This window comes from Microtus oregoni, unplaced genomic scaffold, assembly GCF_018167655.1.
Source record: "Microtus oregoni isolate MIOR12 unplaced genomic scaffold, Mior012 000015F_ref0000493, whole genome shotgun sequence".
In the NCBI taxonomy this organism is placed as follows: domain Eukaryota; kingdom Metazoa; phylum Chordata; class Mammalia; order Rodentia; family Cricetidae; genus Microtus; species Microtus oregoni.
In genome coordinates this window covers 48,927,318-48,947,929 of record NW_024543074.1, presented here as the reverse complement: position 1 = coordinate 48,947,929, position 20,612 = coordinate 48,927,318, and the positions used below count along the sequence as shown (strand labels likewise).

Here is a 20,612-nt window from a genome sequence, read left to right as displayed (position 1 = left end):
ATATTGGAATAAAAAGGATTCCAACACCTTTGGCCTGAGTAAAAAAAAAGATTCAGGAATAAGCCAGGCATGTATTATATGAATTACATGAATCACACACCTGTAATTCAGCACTAGGTAAGCTGAAATAGAAAGACTGCCTTCAGGTCAAGGCTAGCCTAGGCTACATAGTGAGTTCCCTGGCTACCATGGGGTTTAGGACAAGACCCTATTTCAAAAACAAACAAACGCCAGAACATCCCAAGATTTTATTATTTAGTGTATATATATATATATAAAATATATATATATATACTAAATATAGAGTGTATATATATATATATATAAAATGTGTGTGTGTGTGTGTGTGTGTGTGTGAGAGAGAGAGAGAGAGAGAGAGAGAGAGAGAGAGAATGTATGGTGCATGTGTGTGGGTTCCCCTCCCTCAGAGGCCAGAGTAGGGCATTGGATCCCCTGGAACCGGAGTTACAGGCAGTTGTGAGTTGTCTAAGCAGGTTCTTGGAACTGAATTCACATCCTTTACAAGATCTACAAATGGTCTTAGCCACAGAGCCATTTCTCCATGCTCCCATTTCTAGGTCTTTATCATCTTCCCTTATAATTCACTAGTTCTCTTTTGCACAGGAAATAGTCTGAGTGGTGTTAAAGTATGACTCCATCTATTTAATGTCAGTGCTGAATAGCAAAGCCGAGATATTGCTGGCTAGAGGAGGATTGTCAAAACTTGTGTGACTCATAAAAATAGATTCTATTGTTCTTGGTATAATGTATACAAATATAGACTTGTAATGTAGTTCTGTGAACTAGCAAAGTTGTGGCAGATGAAAGGCCATGGTTCTGTATATCTCAAAGCAAATACCATTAAATTTTAGTGAATTACAAAAGCTGTATCTGACTGAAGAAGATTTGAGAATCAAAGTCATACTCGCCCCATCTCAGAACTTCGCTGTGTCTGTTTCAGGTGGCTGAATCACTGAGCCATGGGAATATGGCCGAATGCATCATCTATAGATGGGTTCATCCTCTTGGGCATCTTCTCCCACAGCCAGACTGACCTGGTCCTCTTCTCTGCAGTCATGCTGGTCTTCACAGTGGCGCTCTGTGGGAACGTTCTCCTCATCCTCCTCATCTACACTGACTCCCGACTGCATACTCCCATGTACTTCTTCCTCAGTCAGCTCTCCCTCATGGACCTCATGTTGGTCTGTAACATTGTGCCAAAGATGGCAGCCAACTTCCTGTCTGGCAGGAAGTCCATCTCCTTTGTGGGTTGTGGCATACAAATTGGATTTTTTGTCTCTCTTGTGGGATCTGAGGGGCTCCTGTTGGGACTCATGGCTTATGATCGCTATGTGGCCATTAGCCACCCACTTCACTACCCCGTTCTCATGAGTCAAAGGGTCTGTCTCCAGATTGCTGGGAGTTCCTGGGCTTTCGGGGTCCTTGACGGAATAATACAGATGGTAGCCGCCATGAGCATGCCCTACTGTGGCTCAAGATACGTAGATCACTTCTTCTGTGAGGTGCCAGCTTTGCTGAAGCTGGCCTGTACGGACACGTCCCTCTTTGACACCCTGCTCTTTGCTTGCTGTGTCTTCATGCTGCTCCTTCCCTTCTCCATCATTGTGGCCTCCTATGCTCGCATCTTGGGGGCCGTGCTCCGCATGCACTCTGCTCAGTCCCGAAAAAAGGCTCTGGCCACCTGTTCCTCCCACCTGACAGCTGTCTCTCTCTTCTACGGGGCAGCCATGTTCATCTACCTGAGGCCAAGGCGATACCGGGCTCCTAGCCATGACAAAGTCATCTCAATCTTCTACACAGTTCTTACTCCTATGCTCAACCCCCTCATTTATAGCTTGAGAAACAGGGAGGTGATGGGGGCACTGCACAAAGGGCTGGACCGCTGCAAGGTCGGCAGCAAGCATTGAAAAGCCGTGGTCCAGGGCTTGGCTGTGTTACCTGCTATTTGTATATTTTTGGTAAGGCATTTTTGTTGTGTGAATCTCTGTTTCCTTCTAGACGAAGGAGAGTCATGATACTGCCTCTCTCACAGGGATTTTGTGGGGACCCCTTTCTATGAGTTTAAAACCTCACAAAGGGAGCCCCGCTTCACTATTGTTCTTATCAGTTGTACATAACATCCTTCAATAAAATTTACTCTATTTCTTAATTATTCTTGGCAATACTTGTCTTTTATTGAGTGCTTGCTAAGGGCTGGAAATTGTCTTATTCCATTTTGTCTTATTTAATAGGTAATTTTGGATTAAAAAAAAACTGGATATATTAAATGGGAATTTTCCAGATGTCAGGAATTGAGATTTCTATAACACTTGAATAGCCTTAGCTTCCTCTGTGTTCTAGTAGAGGCTTTAGAAACTGCCCTTTAAAGTTTTGTTTGGGGTCCAGTGAGACCGGTCAACGGGTAAAGGATTCTTTCACTAGGCCTGACAACCTGAGTTTGATCCCAAGACCCTCATGGTGGAAGGGGAGAGCCAAGCCCTGCAGGTTGTCCTCTGACCTTCATATGCATTCCAAGGTACACATGTATTTAACATGCATACACAGAAAAAATAAATGCAATTTTACAAGAACATGAATGGGTGTGTCTTTTAAAATGTTGAGATATAGGCTTATTTGAGTCCTTTGACTATTTTTAAATTGAGTTTATTATGAGTCATTGTTGTTCTTTGTATGCTACAGAGACTGTGACCTTACCACACATGCAAGGTACAGATATGTCTCTCACTCCCCAGGCTGCCCTTTTACTTTTGGATAGTAATACTGGTACACAACAGTTTTTAGGATTATTATAAAGTCCAATTTATTTATTTTTTTCTTTTGCTGCTTGTGGCTTTGGCATCATAACCGAGACTGTCTAATTGTCAAATTAAAGGTCTTGAATATTGGCATCCGTTTTATTGCTTCCACTCTTTTTTTTTTTGCTTCCACTCTAATAGTTAGTTTATTGATCCATCTTCAGCTCATTGTAGCTTATCATGCAATGTAGAGGTCAAGCTTCATCCCCTTATCCATGTAGATGGATATCCGATTGTTCTAATGTTTTCCGAAAATGCAGACTTCTTCCTTCACTGAATGGCATTAGCATCCTTGCCAACAGTCAATGTGTCATAAATATGTGTTTTTATTTAGAAAGTTCTCTTCCTGTTTTCTTTCTGTTCATCTCTATGCCAATACTCTACATAGTTTTGATTACTGCTTTACCACTGTTTTATAATCAACTTTGAAATTAGAACTGTGACTCCTTCAGCTTCCTCTCTCCCTTCCTCCCTCCCTCCCTCCCTCTCTCCCTCCCTCTTTCTTTCTTTCTTTTTGGTTTTTCAAGACAGGGATTCTCTGTAGCTTTGAGGAATGTCCTAGAACTAGCTCTTGTAGACCAGGCTGGCTTTGAACTCAAAGAGCTCTGTCTGCCTCTGCCTCCTGAGCACTGGGATTAAAGGTACACGCCACCACAACCTGACCTCCAACTTTGTTGTTATTCAATATTGTTTTTTATTGAGCTTCTGAAGCTTTCCATAAAATTAAGAATTGACTTCTCCATTTAAAAAAAATTTAAAAGCAATTGCATCGGACTTGATGAAACTACTCTTTGAGCAGTAGTACACAAAGTGTTGATTTGTCTTTTTAACAACAACAGATCTCTCAATCTGTAAACACTGGGAATCTCTTTGTGTAGCGAAATGGTGTCTGTCTAATTGAACTACGATCTGCTCAACAGGACAGCATTCATGTCTTGACCACAAACCTAACCAATTAACTGTGGGAAAGCTCACAGACTCAAGAGGAGAACCTTCTACTGCTGTGTGTGTATGTGTGTGTGTGTGTGTGTGTGTGTTTTAACCAATATAATTTTTTTGAGAAAAGGTCTTACTATGTTGCCCTGACTATATAAACAAAGCTGATCTCAAAGTCCCAGAGATCTGTCTGCCTTTGCCTCCTGAGTATTGGGATTAAAGGCATGTGCCACCATGCCCAGCCCTCAACATAACTTCTAACCACATTCAAATACTTATCCTTAGGCCCGCAAATAAGTGTAGCTCTCATTTTTCATCAAAGACACTTCCTTCTTGCAGCAGATGGAGGATATTGTGGAGATCCATAACTGGTCAAAATGCAGAGAAGTGACTGTGGGTGCCCAGATCCATGTAGTCTACAAGGCAACCCATACATTTGTCATTCAGGAAAAGTCAAGGAAGAGGGAGAGGATGGGCTGGAAGAGCTAAAGAACCAAGATTCCTGCTGCGAGATAGTGGTGTCTTCTATTCACTACAGAGAACTTCGTTAGCTAAGCAAGACCTGCCTGGTGTCAATGCCCAACAGTCAATCAATGGCTGATGAGACTGGGGGATAATTCTTTTTCAGGAGTGAGCTCCCTGATAGGTTGGTTACTCAATTCCAAGTGTCAGTCCTAAACACACACATATATAGGCATATCACTAAATGGATTCAGTAGGATACACACACACACACACACACACACACACACGTATAAACATGTAACAATAGTAATTAAAGAAAAAAGGATCATGAATTTTAGAAGGAGTGGGGGGACATGGGAGCAGTTTGAGAGGTGATAGAGAGGGGTAGAAATTAAGTAAATGTAGGATTCATACATGAAATTAAAGAATAAAAAATTTAAATGAGAAAAATCATACACCATGACCAAGTTGATTTCATCCCACAGTTGGTTCAACACGAGCAAATTAGTAAATGTAATACAACATGGAAATAGAATTAAGGAGAGAAATCAACAGTTGTCCCAAGAGACATGGAAAATGGTCTTTGACAAAGTTAAATATTCTTTCATAATCTAATCTCTGAAGTCACGAGGATGAGCAGAAACATGCTTCTATGTAATAAAAACTTTATTAAACACACCACACACACACACACATGCACACATCAGCTAAGTGATGATAAGCTGAAAGTGTTTCCTCTGAAGCCAGGAATGAAACAAGGGCGGCCACCATCACTGTTGCTCTAGTGCCATAAGCATTCTGGTCGTAACAGGAGAAAGAAACAGGTACAAACAGGAAAGGAAGAAGGCAGAGTATCTGTGCTTACAGATTTTACAATTAAAAGGCCCCACTGACTCCACCAGAAAAGCCTTCTATCCAAAAAACATATCCAAGTTCAGAAAGACAAATAAGCTATATTTTCTCTTTCATTTAGAATTTCATACAGTATATTTTAGCATATTTTCTCTGTCCCTCAACTCCTCCTAGACTCCCACCCATGTATACACCCACCCCACTTCATATTGCTTCTCTCTTTCAAAAGAAAAGAGAAAACTCACAACAATAAGCACGGCATGGGGCTGCCCTAGAGTGTGGTTGATAACACCCAGTATTACTCCATTGAGGATAACTGACTTTCCTATTCACAGCTACTCTCATCAGTGAATAGCTTCTTGGACAGGAGTGAGACTTTGCATCTAAGAGGGAAGAAACAGGTTGCAAATGTGGGGAGAGGGAAGAGAAACAGAGAAGGAAGTAGAACACATATGACATGGAAACAGAGGGGTTAATATTTAGAGGAGGAAGACAAGAGGCATGGGAAGACAGAGGAATAAATTAGAAGATACTTGTATTTGAATACCACACTCTTTTGACAGACCTAATAACTATAACTTTTAGGACTTAAAATGGGGAAGTGACTTTGTATTGTCAATTAGCTTTCACAGTGTGGAAAGTGGGCCTTGTCTTGCTTAAGTCACTCGCCCAAGTTAAGCCTAAGTTAAGATTCTCACCTAGTGTCATAAGCCACATTTTTTTGGGGGGTGACCTCTGTTGTGGTCCAGCCATGATGGGTTTGTACATTCTAGGGCAAGTGGTATGAGACAATGATTTGTATTCTGTCAATTATATTTTAAATAAATGCTGATTGACCAGTAGCCAGGCAGGAAGTATAGGTGGGACAACCAGATAGAAAACTGAGGCAGGTCAATGAGAACAGGAGAATTCTGGGAAGAAGGAAGTCCCCTCTGCAGTCCCGTACCAGCCACAGAAGAAGCAATATGTGACTGCCCCACTGAATAAGGTACCAAGCCACATGGCTAACATAGATAAGAATAATGGGCTAATATAAGTTGTCAGAGCTAATAAGAAGCCTGAGCTAATGGGCCAATCAGTTTATAACTAATGTAGAACTCTGTGTGATTTCTTTGGGACTTAACAATTGTGGGAACCAGGCAGGACAGAAACCCCAACAACAAGCAGGGGCATGTGGATTAGAAATGTTAGGTAGGAGGAATAGAGATATGAAAGAAACATAGAGACATAGGATGGTACCAGGAGGACAACTTGGTGTACACTAAATACTGAATCTGCCTGCGTTTATTTTTCATATTCTTTTATACCCCAGTACAAAAGGGTGGAAGAAGGCAAAAAAAACCCTGCTTTAGCATGACACAAAGGACAACCAGAACAGTTACTTACTTCAGTACTTGAAACAACAAGCCACTATTTTCTGAGTAAAGCATTTGATGTTTGGGGCAGGATATGCAGTGAACACACCCTAGACCAAAAACCCTGTAGGCAGCCACTCCCTAAGTCAAACCTCCTAATTAAAAATGAAGGAGCAGGAATAGGCTTGAATTCTTTGACCTTTGGTCAGGGTGGAGTGGACCCACCTCTGTGGGCTATCTTAATTCCAAAACACCAAGTAATCATACCCTAGGTTACAGTGTGTAGCCAAAGTTGTCAACAACTTTGAAAGAGCAAAAATAAGTACAAACTCTCTGACCTCCAGTCAAGGTGGAACAAGCTCACATTTGTGGGTCTCTACCACCTAGCCTTTTCTGATGTTGTCTTCCTAGTGCCTATCCTATGTTACCTTTTTGTTTGCATTGTTTTCTGAGACAGGACCTCACTTTCCCCAGGCTAGCCTCAGAATTACAATACTTCTCCTTAAGCTTCCTAATGCTGGGCTTACCAGTGTGGTATGCTACCTTTAAGTCTTGACAATTTCTTAATATGAGAGAAACCCATTTTTTTTTTCTGTGAACCTACAGGATGGTGGGCAGAAGGTGGACAGTGCCCGGAACAAGTGACCTCTGGGTGTGTTTGTGTATACTTCTGGGGACCGCGCTGAAACACAGTAGAATTGAGCTATGAGGTAAGAGCCAGTATAACTACACTAAGTGGGTTAGGCAATAGGAAGCTGCTGGAAGATGCAGAAGTGTGGGGCTCTAGAATATTCCAGGTAGATTCCACCTACACATGTTACTTAATGACTGACACCAAAGTAGACTACATCACAACACAAAAGCCAAAGCTCCTACTTGTTTTTGGAATGGCAGGGAAAACCCAGTATTCCCAGGATGGTCCACAGAAACCCTCATGCCCTAGTTTCCACTATGTCTTCCCCCTGGGAGGGAGTTTGTTGTGGCCCCAGAGATGACTGAAAACTTGGCAGGAAGCTCTCTTCCCTCGGAGGTTTAATTTCGAGAGACTGGGACAGAGGTGTGGCAGAGGACAGGTCTCTCAGGACTTATCAAAGCAGAAGCAACTTTCCTTAGTCACAGCAGAGACGACAGTAGGTGGGAGCGGACAGGGGATAAAACCTCTCAGGCAGGAGCTGGCCCTGACCCTGCCAAGGGGTCACACCTACAGGTAAGAACTCTGTGTATTCCCTTGCCTTCTCTTCATGGTCCAAGGTTCTTTCGGCAGGCTAAAGGTGAATCTTCTGGAAGACCTTTCCATGGCTTCTACAGCAGGTACTAGTCTTTTAGGGAGGAGCTCTCTCTTTTCTGGGGTTTCTGTGGTCCTTTTCTCAGCTCCAATCTCCTCCCCATTTTAGAGTATCTCTTCAATAGTTTTCCACAGCCTCTTGGAATACATTGTGCTTCCCCAACTCCTGTGTGTACAACATAGAAGATTAGAGACTCGTTATAGTCAGGTGGGTTTTTTTCTCCACAAATTTCTCTTCTCTGTTTCCTAAGCCCTTTGCACTTCTTTTCCAAATCCATTTCTCTCAAGGGTCTGGAGGTACTTCAGCTTGTCTGTGCTGTGACCACTTTGAAGATCTAACTCACTGGCTGCAGCAGTTGTTGCTGGGTGGTGGCAGTAAATGGATCCTGCTCTCTAAGTCCGTTCAGACTCTGATTGGTCCCTTGCTGGTCCCCCAGACATTTCTCCTGACATTGTTTCTGTGATTTCAGGTAAGACTTGTCCTCTTTGCATCTTGGTCCTTCCCTCCAGATCCTTAAAAGCCACCAGTGTCTGTGAAAGCCACCACAACTGACACTCTCTTGCCTTCAGGTGTAGAAGTCTTGTGTGTCTCCCTTTGGCTTCTGATGATGGGTTCTTTTGCCTAATATCTTATACCATGGGTAGCACTGGAGAACACCTGGCTGTCTTGTTCAGTTCATCATTTAAAGCTAGGGAGACAGAGTGGCCCCGAAAAGAGGTGGCATCCTCAGAATGTCATCATAGGTTTCAGGAAGAGTATGGCTTGGTATTGTCAAGCCAAGGAACAACTGAACAAAACTCAGAATGAAACTGTCATATATTTTCATGAGACAGACCCTCAGAGTGTTGGGAGAATTGTCTCTTCTAATATGGAGACATCAGATTTTATCTGATTCTAGTGGGACCAACAACAACCACCTACATGTCCCCCTTCTTGGATGCAAGGCATTGCTTGCTCTTCCTCTACCACCCACGTACTTCCCCCCATCTTCATATTCTCTTTTTGAAGAATAATTAGAACTCTGAGTTCATTTGGAAAAGCATGTGTTGGTGAGTGCACTCCCTTCTCTTCGGTGTGTAGTTTTCTTTCTCTGTGAGAAATCTCTCTGGTGGGGCCAGTTTCCACTCTTTCTGACACAAAGCTCTTCGAGGAAATTCCCAGGTGTGCTTCTGCTTGAGTGTCTCATCTACAACAAAGGCTTTGTCAAGATCTGATCCTACAAAAAAGGAAATTTGAATTAATACGACTTCATACTGTGTTTTGTTCACTGACAAGGCAAGTCCCCAGGATACTTTTTTTTCCAAAATTATTTTAGCTATTTGTTCAATATGTGTTTATAAGTGCCCGCTGTAGACTCTGTGCTGTTTTTGCTGGCTTTTGTCTTGCAGGTTTCCATGACAAATCCTATTGGGCATCAATTTAATATATATTTATTTATTTTAACTAGGCTATTTTCTCACAAATTTAAAAATGCTAAAGATAGAAAATTGTGTCCCACGAAGACATTCTTCTCTAACTTCGTGTCAGACTCCCATGATTCTTGGCTCAGGGTCAGTGCTGCTGTTTTCTTGCACACTAGCCTCGATATTTGATTTGTGAGTCCACGTGTCCATTGCCTTCTGTGCACTGATGCACTTTAAAACAATTTAGAGAGAATTCTGTAGAAACTCACTAAAAGCCTGTTTCTTATTTATACCACTCCGTTGTTTATTTAGCATTTCCTCTATTGAGTAATTAGATTATTTATGATTTTTTTTACTTTAATCGAATCTACATCCTGTCTACAAGTCATTTTGCAGGCATTCAAACATTTCTGTAAGATTGCCTGCCAGGAGAGTTGCTCAAAAAAAAAAAAACTTCTCTTATTTTCTAAATATGTCTACTGAGGGCTTTTTTCCCTGTGCCATCCTCTTGTGACTTCTTTTCCCAGACTCTAACCTTGTCCTTGTCTGTCACACTTTCTTTATCTCACTCATGCTTGGTAAAATGGTTTCTCTACTTCCCTGGAAAGTCTCCTTTCTCATCTCTATTGTCTTACTAGTTTTCCTTCGCTGGTTGATAGAAAATTTTTACGTCTGCTAGCCTTGGATATCGGCTCAGATTAGAGTGTTAAGAATTTGTAATTAAGAACAACTGGCTCTGAGTGTGTGTGAGGTATGCCCGTTGTAGCCTGGCTTACAGGACTGGTTTGTGTTTCTCTGTGTGGCATCGGTAGGTCTGAGTGGTTCCTAAGTTAGTCACATTCCTGATAGCAGGGAGAGTCCTCTGCTTTCCTGCTTGGTGGAAATGAATCTGGGTCCAGGAGAAGAGCTCAGACGATGCACCTTCTCCACCGGCTCTTTGGACTTGCCGTGGCCTCAACTCCCCTGGTCTGCGACTCCATTTCCCCTTCCCCAGAGAAGCAGTGTAGTGTGTTTGCCAGGGGTGAGGAAGGCCCCCTTTATGTGGGGTGGGGGAGACATGTATGGCAGGGCGTTTCTTCAGCAGACTTCCAGGAGATCCCTTTGCTGGCCTCATACTCATCCCTACAACGCTGTATCCTGTAACCCATTCTGAGCACGCGCACGGTGGGGGACGGGGAGGGGGGTTGCTCTCTGGTTACTATTTTGTATTTTTATGGCCACTGCAGAGCTTAGCTTTCTTAGTTGGAAGTTGGTCATCTTCCACGCAGCTGTTGCAGTATCTAAAACTACTGACTTTTATTGTATATGTGGTCACTCTCCTTAGAGAGAAGGTCTAGAGAGGTCCATGACGGGCGTGCGCAAGCACCATCTCCCCCCAGGACTGGAGATCTTCAGACCCTACATATTTTAAAGGGAACTGTTAGTAACCCCCAGTGGTTGAGAAGAGGCTTTAAGGAGTACCTGATGCAATCCTCTCTCCTTTCCCTGCCACAGAGGCAGAACGATCCCCGCAAAGTGTCCATCGATGTGACTTTACTCGATTTCTTTCCCTCTCTTGGAGAGAGTTTGTGTTTTTACGCGTGTGAGCTAATGATTTTAGTTTTGTCTGTCTCTCTGGAGAAGGCGCCTGCGGCCTCTATTCGCAGGTGCCCCTGTCCCTCATCTTTCTTTACCTCTTCTGAGTCTCTACCGCTTCTACCCTATCAGGATGTGTTGTGTGCTCAGCCCCCAGTACCCAGAATTTCATCTGTTCTTGGCATTCTCACTGCCCTGGGGGAGCTTCTAAAAGAACCCCAGCCCAAACACTTCCATTTGCAAAATGCCAATGCCCTTGAGAGATTCTACTTGTGATCGTGTGGATTTGGGGGAAAATTGTTCCCTTCCACCATCGAGTCTAACATATATATGGCTAAAAATGCCTGGCTAAAAATATTTTTCAGTTAAATTTTTAAGTTAAGGATCTTTATTCCATACTTGTTGTAATTGTAAATAAATACTAGGACTTTTTATTTAATTTTGCTAGCTGCTTGGTGGTAATTATGGGAAGACTTATGATTTTTAGGTCCTGAACTATTCATAACTTAATTTTTTTCATTTCTCGAGTCACACAATAGCCTGATTTAGCCTAACTTTATAATTAAACTAATTTTCCATGTTTCTTATAGAAAATGTAGAAAGTACAAAGAAATTTAAAGAAGTGATATTTAATGTTACTACATAGGACAAATTACACTGTTAATACCCTGGCATATTTTCTTCAAGCCTTCAGAAATTCTTAAAACTATTAATAATTTTTTAATATTAAAAAGTCATAAATAACCAAGTGTCATGGCACACACCTGTAATCCCAGCACTGGGGAGGCAGAGGCAGGTAGATCTCTACAAGTTTGAGGCCAGCCTGGTCTTCAAAGCAAATTTCAAGATAGTCAAAGCTGTTACGCAGAGACCCCTTGTTTCAATAAAATAAAATAAATGTCATTGATATCCCATTGACTAAATATTATTTTGCCATATATTATAGTTTATTTAGTTACTTCTGAATTTTTTATTTATTTATTTATTTATTAAAGATTTCTGTCTCTTCCCCGCCACTGCCTCCCATTTCCTTCCCCTCCCCCAATCAAGTCCCCCTCCCTCTAGGTGTGTGTGTGTGTGTGTGTGGTGGTGGTGGAGAGAGGACAGCCTGCAGGACTCTTTCCCTCCTAATGCAGGTTCTGGGGATTGAACTTGGGTTGTCAGTCTTGGCTGTAAGCACCCTTGCTCTCTGAGCCCCGCCCCGCCCCCTTAGTTACTTCTCTCTTTTGGACTCTCCCATTGCCTTCACCATTCTTCACTTGCTAAGCTTTCTAAGATAAGAAGTACTTTGAGGGCCAGTGAGATGGTTCAGCTGGTAAAATCCTGAAGACTGATGACCTGAGTTTACCCCCTGGGACACATGTGGTGGAAAGAGAGAACTGGCTTCCACACACATAGGTGCAGAAGGACATGGGTGTACATCCCCACCCCCGCTTATATGTTATTAAAATATTTTCTAAAAGCATTCGGTAAGCTTTCATGTGTGTGCACCTACGCACACACACACGTAATTGATTTTTTTAACATGCTATACGCTTTCATATCTGAAAATAATAATGAACCTTCCTTGGCCTTAGTTTGCCATTAATGAAATAAAGTTAATGGCCATTTTTTCCCCCAAGGACTTTGTGTTCTTATTTGGTTTTGTTTTGAAGTGGGGTCTCACTATGTAGCCAAGGCTGATTTTGACCTCAACATCCCCCTGCCTCAGTGTCCCTCGTGTAGGGGTGGGATTACGGGTGTGCACCGCCACACCTGCTACTTTCAGGTAATTATGAGGCTCTGTGAAGATGCCATAGAGCCCTCACTGTGGTTCCTGGCTCATGACAGATGCTCTAAGTAATGGCACCCAGCCACCACTTTTAAACCACTAAGTGCTGCTAATGTTCCCACAGCACATCTTCACTGTCCATCGGTTTCTGTGCTTACTGTTGTCTCCATTTAAACAACAACAGGAAAACAAAGTTGAGTAGGGTGCCCACTTGACTGTTTTCACTGCCTACGTGCTTTTCTTAAAAGAGCAAACCCTCAAGTGGTTAGGACCTGGGACCTTTACTGATTTTATGTTATCTTATTGTGTGGTGATAGTGGTTGAACCCAGAGCTTTGTGCATACTAGGTACGTGATCTAACCCTGAACGACATCCTCAGTCAGGTATGAGACAGGAGAATAGAGCAGTTTCTGCTAGGGACAGAAACTACTTCCTGCATTAATAAGCAACAACAATAACAACAAGCTTGAAACTAATTTCTCAGTTACGTGAAGAAAGTGTTAGAATTTAACAACCAACACTATTTTTTTTTAATCTTTAAAGAGTTTACACATTTATTCTAGACCAAGTCATATTTAAAGATGACAACACACTGGGCAAAGTCACAATGTCCTCAATATTATGTTATATATATATATATATATATATATATATATATATATGTATGTGTGTGTGTTGTTTTATATATATAATATATATATGCGATATGTTATATAAATGTGTATATATACATGTATATGTGCATATATGTGTTGTGTATATATTTTATATATATACATAGCACACACACACACCCCACACATATATATGTTATGTTGAGTTTTGTAAACCTGCTTGCAGATCCAGCTCTTCCTAACAATGGCCTGGACAGGAAACCAGACTCTCATCTCTCACTTTATCCTCCTGGGCCTCTTCTCCCGCACTCCGCTGCACCTCTTCCTCTTCTCCATCATCATGGTCATGTTCCTAGTGGCCCTCTGTGGCAATGGGCTTATGATCCTCCTCATCCTTGTGGACTCTCGTCTGCACAGCCCCATGTACTTCTTCCTAAGCTGGCTGTCGCTCATGGACCTCATGCTCATCTCCACCATCGTGCCACGGATGGCTGCTGACTTCCTCATGGGGCGTGGCTCCATCTCCTTCACAGGTTGCGGCCTCCAGATCCTCTTCTTCCTCACCCTCCTGGGGGATGAGTGCTTCCTGCTGGCCTTCATGGCCTATGACCGCTATGTGGCCATCAGCAACCCCCTGAGGTACTCCGTAGTCATGAGCCGCCGTGTCTGCTGGCTCATGGTAGCAGGGTCTTGGCTCTTTGGCCTGGTGGATGGCCTGATCCAGGCTGTTTTTACACTCCGCTTCCCCTACTGTGGCTCCCAGGAGATTGACCACTTCTTCTGTGAGGTTCCTGCTGTGCTCAAGTTGGCCTGTGCCGACACCTCCCTCTACGAGACCATGATCTACGTCTGCTGTGTCCTCATGCTGCTCCTGCCCTTTTCTGTCATCTCCGCCTCCTACCTCCGGATCCTGGTGGCAGTGCTAAGCATGCGCTCTGCGGAAGGGCGGCAGAAGGCCTTTGCTACCTGTTCCTCCCACATGATGGTGGTCTCCCTCTTCTACGGGGCTGCCATGATCACGTACATGCGGCCACAGGCCTACCACTCTTCCAAGCAGGACAAAGTGGTCTCTGCCTTCTACACCATGATCACCCCCATGCTCAACCCTCTTATTTACAGTCTAAGGAACAAAGAAGTGACTGGAGCCCTGAGGAAACTCCTGGGAAAGTGTCCCTGTGGTAGGGGAGCTCTTGGTTGAAAAACGGCATCTGAAGATGTGAACTATGGAACGTGAGAGCCTGGATTGGTCCACTGTGGTTTGACTGGGGGAGACACAAATGTAGCCTATTGAAAACACATGCACACATTTGTGTTTTCTTCATTATTGAATATTTTTACTGAGTATAAAATTATATGTTGACAAATTCCTTTTTAGTCTTCAAAGGTCTTTTTGTTAGTTTTTCTAGTTGCTTCTATTAAGAAGTCAACTATGTATTTTAATGGAGATCCTCCATTGTATGGTTACTTTTGGTTATTTTTCTCTAGATCTCTTGTTTTCTGTACTTGAAAATAGTATGTCACTAGCGTGGGCTTGTTTTTAATCAATGAACTTGTATTGCCCTAATATTGATGGATCTTTGGGAAAGACTAGAGCTATAACTTTAAAAATAATGTATATAAATAACTATCAAATTTGGGGGGCTTTTGTTGACTTTGTGCTTGTTTTGCCTTTTTTGACAGGGTCCCCATATGTGGCTCAGGATGACCTCAAACAATCAAGCCTCCTGCCTCAGCCTCCTCTTGCTTAGATATAGCACTACGAGGCTCAACTCTTCCCTCCTTTCTTAGACTCTTTGGATTGACATTCTACAGACACATATTCATCACAATGATCCCATGATATGTGAGCTTTTTCCTCTAATTTAACCATTTAAGACTATCAGGATACCCAAACATGAGTATCTGATGCAGCCATAATTCTTTCATTTGTCTTCATTTTGCTTTGGTTCTGCAATTTTTTTCTTAGTTCATTTTGCAGTTCAAGGGTCAGCAATCTATCAGGCCAAATCTGGCCCACTGTCTATTTTGATCAAGTTCCACTAAGTCTCCTTCATGCTAAAACAAGAGTTGGATTGTTGTGACAGAAATCGTGTGGCCTACAATATCCTGAACTACGAACTGCCTCATTCTTTACAGTAAAAGCATATCTGCCTACATCGTAGTTTGCTGACATTTATCCTCTATCTCCAAGATGACTTTTATTTCACACCATAATCCATCATTTCAGCGTTTCTCAAGTTTAAAGTTGCCTTATTCTTAGGGCTTCCATTTCTCTTTCAAACAGCTTTGAAAATCTCCATGTGTTCAGCTAGTCTCATAGTCTTTACATTCACTAAACAATTTCCGAGATTTAAAGACCTGATCTATTTCTAAACCCAAATGATCTCTGTTAGTCTGTCTGGATGGATGTCTTTTCTCTGAACAGGGTCATGTTTTCTTCATTTTTTGCATGCCCTACCTACATTTTCTGGCTTTGTTATGCACTTTGAATAAAAACATATTAAAGACTAAACTAGACAATTTTTGTTCTATTTGGTTTTGAGAGAGAACGCTTCAAACTCCCTATTAATACAACTTTCAGGTTCTCTTTGGTTTAAAAATGGGATAGCTGCCCTTCGCCATAAACCTTGATTTCTTCTATTGCCATGCCCACTTAGCATATTTTTTTGATCATAGGATTGGAACTGCAAGGGATTGGAGTCCACCTCCACTTTTATGTGTCCAATTCTGTATGTACCTCCAGTAGGGCCCTGACTAAAATGCAATTGAGAGAACTTTCCCCATTTTTAAGCACCATATCTAGTACCAATTAGCAAAACATCTCTGGGGAGAATATTTAAATTTATCCAGAGACAAAAACAGGAAGATTGCCAAGTTGGAAGCCAGCCTGGGCTATGGAGTAAGATCCTTTACCAAAGGGAAATGTTTTAACAAAAGATATCAAACTTGGGATTTGTCCAGATTCCAACCTGTTATATAAGCCTATTAATAGTCTAATTGATCCTGAATTTGGTTAGTTGCGAGATAAGAGGATACTTTATGGGGGAAATCAGCTTCCTTCATCTCTTAAAAAGGGAAACCAGTGAAAGAAATGGGAGAGTATCATTATGTGTAGCCAGTGACTCTGTGGCCAGAGTGTCGATTCAGTATAGACAGGATTTGCCTCATGTTTACCTGGTGTTTTACATCATCTCACACATTCATCACGATTACCCCCCGATGTAGGTGTTAGTGCTACCAACCTAACTGATGAGACGGATTGGGCTGCAGCTTTGCGGTACAATTCTTGGCTAGCATGCACAAGACACAGAGTTCAGTCCCCAGAACAGTGAGCCAGCAGACAAAAACATCCCGCTTCTCCATCACCTCGTCTTTCATCTTGGTGGCATTGGGGGCCGCTGTGTGTCCTGCAGTCTATCTTTCTGTCCACACAGTTTTACTTGCAAATATTCATTGTTTAATGTGTTGTTGGTCAAGTTCAAGACCTCTGGCTGATGCCACACCATCAATACTGGACCCTCACCAAAACTCCTCTCGATAACCTGCAGTTGCCGTGAGTCATGGAGATCCTATGGTTATGGTTCCGTAGGACTAGGCCCTTGGCGATCTCCAGCAGGTCATAGATGGGGTAGATGTTGGAGAGAACCCACTAGAGTCCTGGATGTGTATCTGAGTGGTAATTTGGTTTTTCTGAGCCAGCTGCTGGGACCACCCCCATCAGGTGAGTGGCAGAGTTAACTCTCCGATGCCAGTGTTTAGGGTTGGGGCCAACTTTCATAAGTAGGGGTAGGGCAGTGCTACTATTAGGGAGCCAGATCAGCTTTCTCATGTCTGGGTCATGGGAGTCCATTACCCCAGGGCCCCCAAGGGTCAGGGGCAGCTCTCTGGTAGGGGGAAGGGCAGCTTAGCAAAGCTCTCATACTTTAACACATGGTTCAACACATGGTTCTCATGGGCCCTTGTGGTAACACAGGCAACAGATATCAACACAGAACCTAGCTGTGGTAGAACCATGGACCAGACCCTTGAGCCCAGATATTACCATGGCTATGAATAGCAGCCCAGACCTCTCAAATCAGCATGGGTTTAGCAGTAGGGTGGTCCCTGGACTCCAACATGAATCCCAAGCAGTCATACAGCCTTCAATGGTAACAGGAGCCATGGGCATTGATGCAGACTCTGGCTGAGGTAGGGACACAGACCCATACATGGCATGGCCTATGGTCGGGACTTGGGCCCAGACAACACCATGGCCATGGGTGGCAGCTCAGTCACTCAAGTTGGCATGACCCCAGTGTAAATGGAGATTGTTCCTTCATTTCCCAGCAACCCAGACCCAAATAATCACACACACACACACACACACACACACACACACACACACACTACAACATACAACATTTGGCCAATAGTTTAGGCATTATTGAGAGTTCCTCTTGATGGATTTTTCCTTTGACTAATATGAAAATGTCCTTCTTTGTCTCTTTTGATTGGTATTAGCTTGAAATCTAATTTGTCAGATATTAGGATAGCTACACCAGCTTGTTTCTTAGGTCCATTTGATTGGAAAATTTTTTCCTCTGAGGCATTGTCTGTCTTTGAGGTTGAGGTGTGTTTCTTGTAAGCAGCAAAAGAATGGATTCTGGTTTTGTATCCAAAATCCTATGTCTTTTAACCTATGTCTTTTTATAGATGAGTTGTGTCCATTTATATTAAGGGATATTAATGACCAGTGACTACTATCTCCTGTTAATTTAGTTTTTATTGTTGGTGATGTTAATTTGTGTATTTTTTTCCTTCTTTGGGATTCGCTGCTATAAGATCAACAATTGTCTTGTGTTTTTGTTGATGTAGCCAACTTCCCTGGATTGGAGTTTTCCTTCTAGTACTTTGTGTAGGGCTGGGTTTGTGGCTAGGTATTGGTTAAATCTGGTTTTGTCATGGAATATCTTGTTTCATCTTTCTATGGTGATTGAAAGTTTTGCTGGGTATGGTAGTCCTGACTGGCATCCATGGTCTCTTAATGTCTGCATAATACTAGACCAGGACTTTCTGGCTTTCATTTTATCCATTGAGAAGTCAGGTATAATTCTGATAGGTCTGTCTTTATATGTTACTTGACCTTTTCCTTTGTAGCTCTTAAAATTCTTTCTTTATTCTGTGTGTTTAGTGTTTTGATTATGTGGTCAGGGGACTTTTTTTTTTTTTGATCCAGTTCATTTGGTGTTCTGTAAGCTTCTCGTATCTTCATTTGAATATATTTCTTTAGGTTGGGAAAGTTTTCTTCTATGATTTGGTTAAATATATTTTCTGTGCTTTTGAGTTGAACTTATCCTTCTTCCAAACCTAATAATTACTCAGGTTTGGTCTTTTCATGGCGTCCCATATTTCCTGGATATTTTGTGTTAAGCTTTTGTTAGATTTAATGTTTTCTTTGATTGATGAGTCTATTTCCTCTGTTATATCTTCAACACTTGAGATTCTCTCTTCCATCTCTTGTATTCTACTATTTATGTTTGTATTTGTGGTTCCTAATCATTTTCTCATGATTTCTGTTTCTATAATTTCCTTGGCTTGTGTTTTCTTTATTGTCTCTATATCAGTTTTCAAGTCTTGAATAGTTTCTCCCATATGTTTGATTGCCTTTTCTTGGTTTTCTTTAAGGGATTTGTTGATGTTTTCCAATTTTTTGATTGTTATTTCCTCCATTTCTATGAGGGAATTTTTCATTTCCTCTTTAAGGAACTCAAACATTCTCCTAAAGTTATGTTTTAGGCCATTTTCTTCTGCTTCATCTATATTTGGTTGTTCAAGTCTTGCTATTATTGGATCATTAGGTTGGTGTGGTGTTGCTTGTGTTCTTATCTTGTCTATCCATCGTTTCCTCTAACTGATGTAGTTGGGGCTGTCTGTGACTCTGGTGATCAATCTTTCAGATGCCAGTAGTTCCAAGGCTCAGATGATTGCTCCTCATGATGCAATCAGTGCCACATTTCCAGTCACCCCATTGGTTACTCCATGTTCCTGGAGGTTGCTCAGCACTCCCGGGGTTTGCTCGGCTCCTATGAAGCTCAGTGTCTTAGGCCTGCACTGGCTTAGGTTGCTGTTTCTGTAAATATCCCTAGTCTAGACCCACTCCTGGAGAGGTCCCTGGCTTGGGGTTGGTCCCGGAAAGGTCTCTTGCTCTGATCTACTTTCTCAAAGGTCCCAGGCTCGGGTGAGCCTGGACCCACAGAGGTCCCTGGTTCCTGCTTACTCCCTCGGATGTCCCAGAATGATGCCCAGACCCACAGGGGTTCTGGCTCAGGCCTACTTCCTCAGAGGTCTCAGACTCATTCCTGGAACCACAGAGGTCTCTGGTTCCTGCCTACTCCCTTGGAGGTCCCAGATTCATGTGGGGACCTACAGAGGTCCTGGCTCAGGTCTAGTTCCTCGGAGGTCCCAGGTTCACATCTGGACCTATCCTGGCTAAGGTCTACTCCCTCAAAGGTCCCAGACTCACACCCGGGCCTGCAGAGGTCTCTGGTTCCTGCTTATATCCTTGTAGGTCCCAGACTCATGCCTGGTCCTGCAGAGGTCTCTGGCTCCATCCCACTCCCTCAGCGGTTGCTCCCCTGCACCTGCTCCTGTGGAGTTGGCTATCTGCTCCAGCCTAGGTTGCTGGCTCAGTCCTGTTTCTGTAAATGTTCCTGTTCTGGATCCACTCCCACTCATGTGGAGTTCACTGTCTCAGGCCTGCTCTGGCCCAAGTCAGTAGGTCAGTCCTGCTCCTGTGGAGTTCACCGCCTCTGGCCTGCTCCAACCTAGGTCACTGGCCCAGTCCTGCTTCCACAAATGTCCCTGGTCTGAATCCATTTCTGCTCCTGTGGAGTCTGAGGCCTGCTCTGGCCCCAGGTTGCTGGCTCAGTCCTCCCACTGCAGTCTTTCACAGCCTGTCATACTATCTCTGAGTCTTTGGTGCAGTGGAAAAACTCTGGGTTGGAATTCAAGCTACCCCCATTTTGGTTCATTTTGCAAAGATTTGTAAAGAAGAACAAACATACTAACAACTTACCCAATAGCCACTGTTTACAGACATTTAGTCTTTATCCTTAGTTACTCCAGGGTCGTGCATTTGTATATAACATTTTGTGGTCTGTATTCTCCATGGGAGAAATAGTATGAGGGAGAATTTGGTTTTGTTTTTCAGATTACAGTACTGTGGATGAAACACAGGAGCTTATGCATGCTGGACAAATGTTCACCACTGGATGACGTCCTTAACCTAGAAAGCCGGCTTGGATGGCAGATAGCAAAGGAGTAAACTCTGACTCAGTTATACCTTTGTAGTCCACACTGGCCTGAAACTCACGGTGGTCCTCCTGCCTCAGACTCTTGAATCCTGGGATTGTAAGAAGGAAAGAACTGATTCAAAAATTTGTCCACTGACCAAAATACCCCCCACAGAGAGAGGGAGGAGGAGAAAGAGTGGTCGTCCACTAACAAAACTCCCAGAGTACAGGCAGACATTCTTTCTGACACTCAGTGCTTAGGCTGGGA

General features: G+C 42.8%; 2 protein-coding genes across 2 annotated transcripts; both read left to right on the top strand.

Moving 5' to 3' along the window:
* Window positions 1-980: 980 nt before the first annotated feature.
* Window positions 981-1,928, top strand: LOC121456781 (olfactory receptor 56). Its single transcript, XM_041665232.1, has one exon. The coding sequence runs from the start codon at window positions 981-983 to the stop codon at window positions 1,926-1,928; it is 948 nt and encodes a 315-aa protein (XP_041521166.1).
* An 11,389-nt stretch (window positions 1,929-13,317) lies between these two features.
* Window positions 13,318-14,271, top strand: LOC121456617 (olfactory receptor 56-like). The gene has a single exon (XM_041664933.1). It carries the CDS (start codon window positions 13,318-13,320, stop codon window positions 14,269-14,271), a length of 954 nt encoding a protein of 317 aa, XP_041520867.1.
* Window positions 14,272-20,612: the final 6,341 nt, after the last annotated feature.